This window comes from Otolemur garnettii, unplaced genomic scaffold (genome assembly GCF_000181295.1).
Source record: "Otolemur garnettii isolate 467f Iridium unplaced genomic scaffold, OtoGar3 scaffold00001, whole genome shotgun sequence".
Taxonomy (NCBI): domain Eukaryota; kingdom Metazoa; phylum Chordata; class Mammalia; order Primates; family Galagidae; genus Otolemur; species Otolemur garnettii.
Genome location: NW_003852396.1, coordinates 35,709,977 through 35,718,476, shown reverse-complemented (window position 1 = coordinate 35,718,476; position 8,500 = coordinate 35,709,977). Strand labels below are relative to the sequence as shown.

Here is an 8,500-nt window from a genome sequence, read left to right as displayed (position 1 = left end):
ATGTTAGGAACAACTGAAGCCTCACTTTTATTCTGATAGTCTGTGCTTATATGAAAGTTGGGGTATCATATAAAATTAGTGTTCAGGAGCTATCAGGAGAGAACATAATGAACTATGAAGTATTATTTCCTCTGGTGCCTTTTCACAAGCTGAAGTACTCTGGACCTGAGTGATCCCAGTGTTAGAGACTCTTCCAGATATTTTCATTATTTTCATCAGTCTATTTCAAGGTTCATAAGTCCAAGACCTGCAAACCTGAACTGCCTTTGATGTTAGAATTATGCATGCAATTTGTATTAGGTATTATTTCAGGATAATCTGATCTAAACCTCCTGGATTTAATTGTGATTGTACTTAAAACGTCCATGGCAGCTGAATTAACTACGAACTCCTGAAAGTAACACCTAGAACTTTTCATAAAAGGAAATAGCCTCACCTTTTATTCTTTTATTTCTGCTTCAGGTTTGAGTGCAATATTCAGTTTCTAGAACAAGTCCTTCACTTTCATGCTTCTTCCTGAAATGACTAATTCTCAACTGCCTACTGAAAACTAGCTCCTCTTTTACGGATATTACTGTAGCACTAAAATTCAGACCCAGTAGTCACCGACATTTAGAGAAAGACTTTCTTCCAACTAGCTTTTTGACAGCTCCTTTAATGTCTTTGTTTCTCAAGCTATAAATTATGGGATTCAACATTGGTGTCACCACAGCATAGAACACAGATATCATCTTATCCTGCTCCTTTATAGTTGTGGAGTTTGGCCGCATGTACGTAAATATTCCTGACCCATAGAAACTGACAACAACAATAAGATGGGAACCACAGGTGGAAAAAGCCTTGAGCCTCCCCTCCCCAGACCGCATCTGGATGACAGTGAAGATGATAGTCCAGTAGGAGGCAAGTATGAGGGAAACAGGAGCCAGGAGAATTACCACACCCATCGAAAAGACGGCCATTTCTGTGGGGTAAGTATCTGCTGAAGCCAGCTTCAGGAGGGCAGGAAGTTCACAAAAGTAGTGATTGATTATGTTCCGTCCCCGATAGGGAAGATGGAAAGTAAAGGCGGTATCTACCAGAGATACAAGTGCCCCACTGGCCCAGGACCCTATGGCCAACTTGAGACACACCTGTTGGGTCATGATAGTAGAATAGTGCAGGGGTTTGCAGACAGCCACATACCGGTCATAGGACATCACTGCCAGCAGAGCACACTCTGTACCCCCAATCAGAAGAAAGAAAATTATCTGTGTCATACATGCAAAATAGGAAATGTTTTTCTTCTTTACCAAAAAGTGGACCAATACTTGAGGAACAATGCTAGTAGAGAGACAGAGATCTGCAATAGACAGGTTTCTGAGAAAAAAGTACATAGGAGTGTGCAGTCGAGAATCCAGGAAGATGAGGAAGATGATGAGCAGGTTTCCAAACACAGTCAGCAGATAAATGAGGAGGAAAAGAATAAACAGCAGGATCTGGGTCTGCCAGTCTTGTGAAAGGCCCAGGAAGATAAACTCAGCCACAGAGGTTTGGTTTTCTTCTCCCATTGAGATTTATGCCTGTTTACCTGTTTGACCCAAAGCAGAAAGAACAGACTTTGATTGGGTTTAGGACAAAAGTCCTGTGGAAGAGGCTCCTGTTAGAACTGACACCTAATTAGATATTTCTAGCTGTCTGATACAACTCATCCTAATTGAAAATGGATACTTTTATTCTTTTTAGGTGGTTATAATATAAATCAACTCCTCCCACCCCCACCCCCCATATGCCCTTTCCCCACTACCACTTTGTCATCATAAGTTATAATATTGTTAAAAGTTTTTGGCTAATTAGGATGTAACAGTGTTAGAGTTCATTCATCCTCGCCTGTTCAGTTGGCCATCCACAGAGGGAGAGGGTGGAATGAATATAATCGGAAGAAAGCAGTGAAGTCCCAAGGGCTGACTTAGAAGGCAGGGAAGAATAAGATAGAACTTCTTTTTAACAGCAAGAGGAAGGTAATGAACGAAGGCTCAGCCTCTGTGATCTCTCTGGAAACAGTTTCATCCCTGAAGGAGAAAGTCTGGGGAAGGATTTCCTGGCTGGGATTTTGCAGAAGAATGGGGACTGAACTGTTGTCTCTGGGGGGCTAGCAAAGAAAAGAATGATGTATAGGAGCACAAGTGGCAAAATGCATCTCTCACAACATTATGCCCACCTCTACCCCGACCACCAGCATTGCAGAATTCTACAGATGGCGGCTCCTGAGTAGTTTCCCCTCTCACCTGAAGGTAGAGGAAAAGCAGAATTTCTCCAATATGGGACCATTGGTAACGTAGAGGGAGAGATTTCTGCAGATCCACACTTGAAGAGATTTCTGGAGATCCACACTTGAAGGGCAGCACCTGTTGTAGGTTGGCTCCTGAGCATTTCCCCCCAAGGCCTGTGCTAGAGTCATCCTATGAGTTTGACTTCCTCTCAAGGCTTTCTGCCTTACTTGAATCAAGGTACAAACCCCAATTCTCCTAGGTCCCACTTCTGAAGAGAGTATTTTCCTTTGAGAGAAGACTCAAAGGTGAGGTCCTTAGAGTTTTGTAAATAGGGCATTCCTAGGAGCTTTAAGAGCCCTCAGCTTTTTTACCTTTTTCCATCCTCTGAGACACCCTAGGGAAATTTCTATTATATTTGAAGCCATAGACTAAAGTTTTGAAATCATACTCACCCTTCTTTCATATCTTACACCAATGTCATTCAAAATGGAAATTAAAACAGGTATATTCTCAGGGGTTCACAAGTTACCACCTGTGTCTTTGTTTGTATGGTAATTAAGTAAAAATGAAAAAGAGCAGATATTGCATTTTCTGTTAGAATTCTTCCCCCCCCCTTTTTTTTAAAACTAAATCATAGCTGTGTACATTAATACAATTATGAGGTACAATGTGCTGGTTTTATATACAATTTGAAATACTTTCAGCAAACTGGTTAACATAGCCTTCACCACATTTTCTTAGTTACTGTGTTAGGATATTTATATTCCACGCTTTGCAGATTTAACATGTATCCTTTCAAAATGCACCATAGGTGTGGTCCCACCAATTACCCTCTCTCCACTCATCCTCTCCTCCCCCCTCTTTTTCACCTTCATTTTGGGCTGTAGTTGAGTTATTGCTTTCATATGGAAGTGTTGGTTTCACAGTAGGGCTGAGTACATTGGATACTTTTTCTTCCATTCTTGAGATACTTTGCTAAGAAGAATATGTACCAGCTCAGCGCCCTCCACATAAACATAAAAGAGGTGACTTATTCATCTTTTTTAAAGACTACATAATATTCCAACATATTCTTATAACTCACACAGCTGCGAAGGAGACACAGACCCTGCTTTTTATGCAAATGAATAGAAATTTATTGTCATAGGAAGCAAGCAACCCCAAATGACAGATCAAATGGGTCTTTATACCCTATTTCTGCATCACAGCAAGCAGGCAAAGGTACAGAGGCTGAATCATTGTGGTTAGCCTTGGGCAGGGGGGAATTATGTAGTGCAAGGGGGGGAGGGGTACATCAAGCCTCTCCTCCCTATGCACTTTCTTATCTCCAAGTTTCCCCTTGAAGTTCTTCTCCTTCCCGTATCTTCAGGCCTCTTCTCAGAGTTCTCCTCACCCTTGAGTGGGCTGGGACTAATGGATTCAAAGGAAGTTTCTTTTTCAAAGTTGGGGGCTTGGTTATCACATTCCCCACTGGTTTTAATGGGAAATCAAATCTTTGATTTATCTGAGTTTACTTTTTCCTATATGATATCGCCCCCCTTTTAAAAAATTCAATTTAAAGTCCAATTAAGACAAATCCCTCGAGGAGTTTCCTCAGACTTCAGCCGTGTATTGATGAGCCTGCTTCCAGTATGTGGCTGGAGCAGGTCATGTTGGGTATTTTTATTTTTATTTCCTAAAGGGCAGTTTATTCAGCCGGATGCGATGACTCCAGGTGAGGATTCTCCTTATTCTCACTGCCGTGTGTGTGGTGAGGATGATGGTATAAAGTCCTTTGTACCTTGGTTTGTGGGGGAATGGGTTCTGATCCTGGACTTAGACATGGTCCTTTTGATTTTCCAGAGAGAAAGAATGTATAGACACAAAAGATTAAACTAACATGGTTAATTATTCAATTGGAGATTTTTTTGCTACTCTTTTTTATGGTTTGTTTATTTAATTTAGTCTTTTTTAGTTCCTTTAGGAGCCTCTGCTAAATTGCAGAGGATTGATGGAGGCCTTTTTGAACAACACAGTGGCAAAGGCCTGTATCTAATTAAGCTTTGCTTCCTGGCAGAGTTTATGGATTCTTGTTTTTATGGCCTTGTTCATGTACTTTAATTTGTCCATGCTTTGAGGCCTATAAGTTACATATAGTTTCTTGGTGATATTTAAAACTTTAGTTATTATTTGCATTATTTCTTCTATTAAGGCTAGGCCATTGTCAAATATAAACCAGGGTAGTAACTTAAACCATGGGATGATTTTTCTGGGCAACATTTAGACATAGCAGATAATATTTAATACTGCACACATTTTTCTGTATAGCCAACAGGCGATCTTTGTTGAGTCTTAAGGCTTCAGGGCAAATATAATTACTGTATATAATTCTGTACTTTTTTCCTTAGTCCTATTTAACCGATCAGTTTACCAAAACAGTTATGTCTTATTTTATCAGTTGACAGTACAGCAAGGCTGAGATTTAATACAGGTGGGCTGTAGCCTCTTTTTTGAATGATTTTTCTGTCTTTGATTTCTTTTTCTATCAAAGACAAATTACAGAAGAACTAACTCAGTTGCTAAAATAAACTGTACCTTCAGTATACTGGGTTTGATTATTTGTATAAAGTACAATAAGAATCATTAATTATTATCCATTTAGGCTCTCCTTTAAAATTAGCTTTGCTGGAATCTTTCATAAGGAATCTCAGGTTAAAAACTTGAAAACTGGGGGATTCTGGGAAGATGGCCAACTGGTAGCAACCCTGGTCAGAGGCTCCTGAGCAAAGGAAGAAAAACCAGTTGGAATCAGAATCTATGAAGCCAAAGACAGGGAACTGAGCCCAGAAAGAAGTTCAGCAAGCTGTAAATCCAAGGAAGAGCATTTAAGAACACAAAATACAGGTACAAAGCAGGCCCTAGAAGTGCTGGCTAGAGCTGCATGCCTCCCATGGGCTGCGGGTGGCCGCAGAGGAGTCCCCTGCTCCGGGCAAGCACAGAACTACATGCTAGAGCCTTGCACACTCCCGTAGGTGTCAGCAGAGAAGTCTCCCACTCTGGGAGGGCCCAGAACTGCTTGCTAGAGTTGCGCACCCCACAGGCAGGAGAGGAGATTCCCGCTCCAGGGCTCTGGGCAGGTCCAGAACTGCTAGCTAGAGCTGCAAACCTTCTGCAGGTGGGGGTGACCAAAAAGGAGCCCCCTGCTCAGTGCAGATACAGAACTACTTGCTAGAGCCTTGTGCACCATCGCAGGTGGTGGTGGAGAAGTCCCCTGCTCTGGGAGGGCCCAGAACTGCCTGCTAGAGCTGTGCGCCCCACAGGCAGCAGAGGAGATCCCAGTTCTAGGGCTCTGGGCAGGCCCAGAACTGCTTCCTAGAGCCACACACCTCCTGCTGGTGGCGAGTGGTCGCAGAGGAGTCCCTCACTCTGGGAGGGCCCAGAACTGCTTGCTAGAGCCACACACCCCATGGGCGCTGGAGGAGATCCCCTCTCCAGGAGGAGTCCCTCACTCTGGGTGGGCCCAGAACTGCTTACTAGAGCCATATGCCTCCTGCAGGCAGCAGGTGGTCACAGTGGTATCTCCTGCTCTGGGCAGGCACAGAACTACTTGCTAGAGCCTTGCGCATCCACGGGCAGTGGCAGAAGAGGCCCCACTCTGCGATGGCCCAGAACTGCTTGCTAGAGTCACACACCTCATGGGTGGCAGAGGAGATCCCTGCCCCAGGCTCCTGCTCTAGGCAGGCCCAGAACTGCTTGCTAGTGCTGCGGGCGTCCCGTGGGCAGCGGAGGAGGAGTCCTCTGTTCCAGGCAGACCCAAAACAGCTTGCAAGAGACACACACATCCCACAGGGGCCAGCGGAGGAGTTCCCTGCTCCAGGGACCCATGCTGGGTGGGCCCAGAACTTTTGCTAGAGTCACACGCCTCATGGGTGGCAGAGGAGATCCCTGCCCCAGGCTCCTGCTCTAGGCAGGCCCAGAACGTGCTTGCTACAGCCACGTGTGCCATGCAGGCAGTGGTGGAGGAGTCTACCACTCTGGGCGGGCCCAGAACTTTTTGCTAGAGCCACATGCATCCCACGGGCAGAGGTGGAGTAGTTCCCTGCTCTGGGCTTCCACGCTGGGAGGGCACAGATCGGCTTGCTAATGCTGCACACATCCAGTGGATGATGGTGAAAGCGTCCTCTGCTCCACCCCCAGCTACTCTGGTGGGGCTGAACTAGGACAGATCTAGCCACTACAGCTTCCCTGTTCCACTGGTTGCTCCAGTGGGGCCAAACTAGGACTGATCCGGCTGCTGCTGGTCTCCTGCCCCGGCCGCCCTAGCAGGCCAAACAAGGTGTAATCTGGCTACGCACACTCCTGTGCAGCTGATGCCATTCCACTGCACCCCGGTTGCCCTAGCACCCGAGAACAGGGAGAAGACAACTGACAAGCTCTACCTGTCTCTCTGGGCAACCAGAAAAAGCCACCAACTGAACGGTTCTGATAAGGCCTCCAAACAAGGTAAACTCAGCATGGGGTGGAATCAGCAGAAAAACTCTGGCAACTTGAATAACCAGAGTAGATCAACTCCCCCAAGGAAAAATGGGGCAGATGCAATTGAACATCCCATCCATAAACAGATGGCTGAGATGTCAGAAACTGAGTTCAGAATTTGGATAGCAAATGAGATTAACTGAATGAAAGAAAGGAGGAAATTAGAATTTCAAGAAATTATTCAAAAGATATTTCAAGAAATTATTCAAAAGATGTCTCAAGAATTCAATGATTTCAAAGATAAAATGACCAAAGAATTTGAAATACTGAGACAAGAGGTTGAATCCCTCAAGGATCTGAAAGATATGGTGGAATCTTTCTGTAACAGAGTGGAACAGGCAGAAGAAAGGATCTCTGACATTGAAGACAAAGCTTTTGAAGAATCCCAGGAGCACAAAGATCAAAAGAAATGGAGAGCAAAAACAGATCTTTCTCTGAGAACTCTTGGATAACACGAAGAAAACTAATATTCACTTTATAGGAATTCCTGAAGGCAATTCTTCATGAAATTATTACAAAGGCTCTTCTTCATGAAATTCTGAAAGAGAACTTTCCATACATGTGAAGTGATCCAGAAAATCAGATAGCAGATAGTTTCAGAACCCCAGCACAACTCAACCTGAACAAGACATCCCCCAGGCACATCATAATTAACTTCACTAAAGTTAAGATGAAAGAGAAAATTCTGAAAACAATCAGATGTAAGAAAACTATAACCTATAGGGAGAAGAGTATTAGGATGACTGCAGATCTCTTGGCTGAAAACTTTCAGGCTAGAAGAGGATGGTCATCAACTTTTAATCTCTTAAAACAAAATAACTTTCAACCCAGGATCCTGTATCCGGCTTAAGTGAGTTTCATCTATGATGGAGAAATTAAAAACTTTAATGACATTCACATGTTGAAGAAATTTGCCATAACTAAACCAGCTCTCTAGGATATTCCGAGACCTATTCTCCATAATGAGCAGTGCAATCCTCCACCACAAAAGTAAACTAACTCAGAAACTATCGATCATATTCCAACTTCTACACTGGTGAAAGGATTAAAAACGTCCACTGGACTTTCAAACAATTTGATACCTAACATTTTATCAGGCTTATCAATAATTTCAATCAATGTGAATGGCTTAAATTGTCCCGTAAAGAGGTACAGATTGGCTGATTGGATACAGAAACTCAGACCAGACATCTGTTGTATACAAGAATCTCATCTTATCTTAAAAGACAGGGTGAAGGGATGGTCATCTATATTCCAGGCTAATGGAAAGCAGAAAAAAGGAGGTGGTGCAATATTATTTGCAGATACAATAGGTTTTAAACCAACAAAAGTCACCAAAGATAAAGATGGCCACTTTATATTTGTTAAGGATAATAGTCAATATGATGAGATCTCAATTATCAATATCTATGCACCTAACCAGAATGCACCTCAATTTATAAGAGAGACTCTAATTGGCATGAGCAACTTGATCTCCCCCAGCTCCATCAAAGTCAGAGATTTCAACACTCCTTTGGCAGTGTTGGACAGATCCTCCAATAAGAAGCTTAGCAAAGAGATTTTAGATTATATTTAACTATTCAACTTTTGGACCTCACAGACATCTATATAACTTTTCATCCTAACAAAACTGAATACACATTTTTCACATCAGTCTATGGAACATACTCCAAAATTGATCACATCTTAGGTCATAAGTCTAACCTCAGTAAATTTAAAAGAATAGAAATTATTCC

General features: G+C 43.0%; 1 protein-coding gene across 1 annotated transcript; it reads right to left on the bottom strand.

Annotated features, from left to right (window-relative positions):
- Positions 1 to 602: 602 nt before the first annotated feature.
- Positions 603 to 1,568, bottom strand: LOC100951078 (olfactory receptor 2D3). The gene has a single exon (XM_003781486.2). The coding sequence runs from the start codon at positions 1,545 to 1,547 to the stop codon at positions 603 to 605; it is 945 nt and encodes a 314-aa protein (XP_003781534.1). The 5' UTR covers positions 1,548 to 1,568.
- Between the last annotated feature and the right edge of the window lie 6,932 nt (positions 1,569 to 8,500).

What these genes read in the sequence shown, in the direction of transcription:
- LOC100951078 (XM_003781486.2), bottom strand. Translation starts at nt 1,547, where the DNA reads ATGGGAGAAGAAAACCAAACCTCTGTGGCTGAGTTTATCTTCCTGGGC.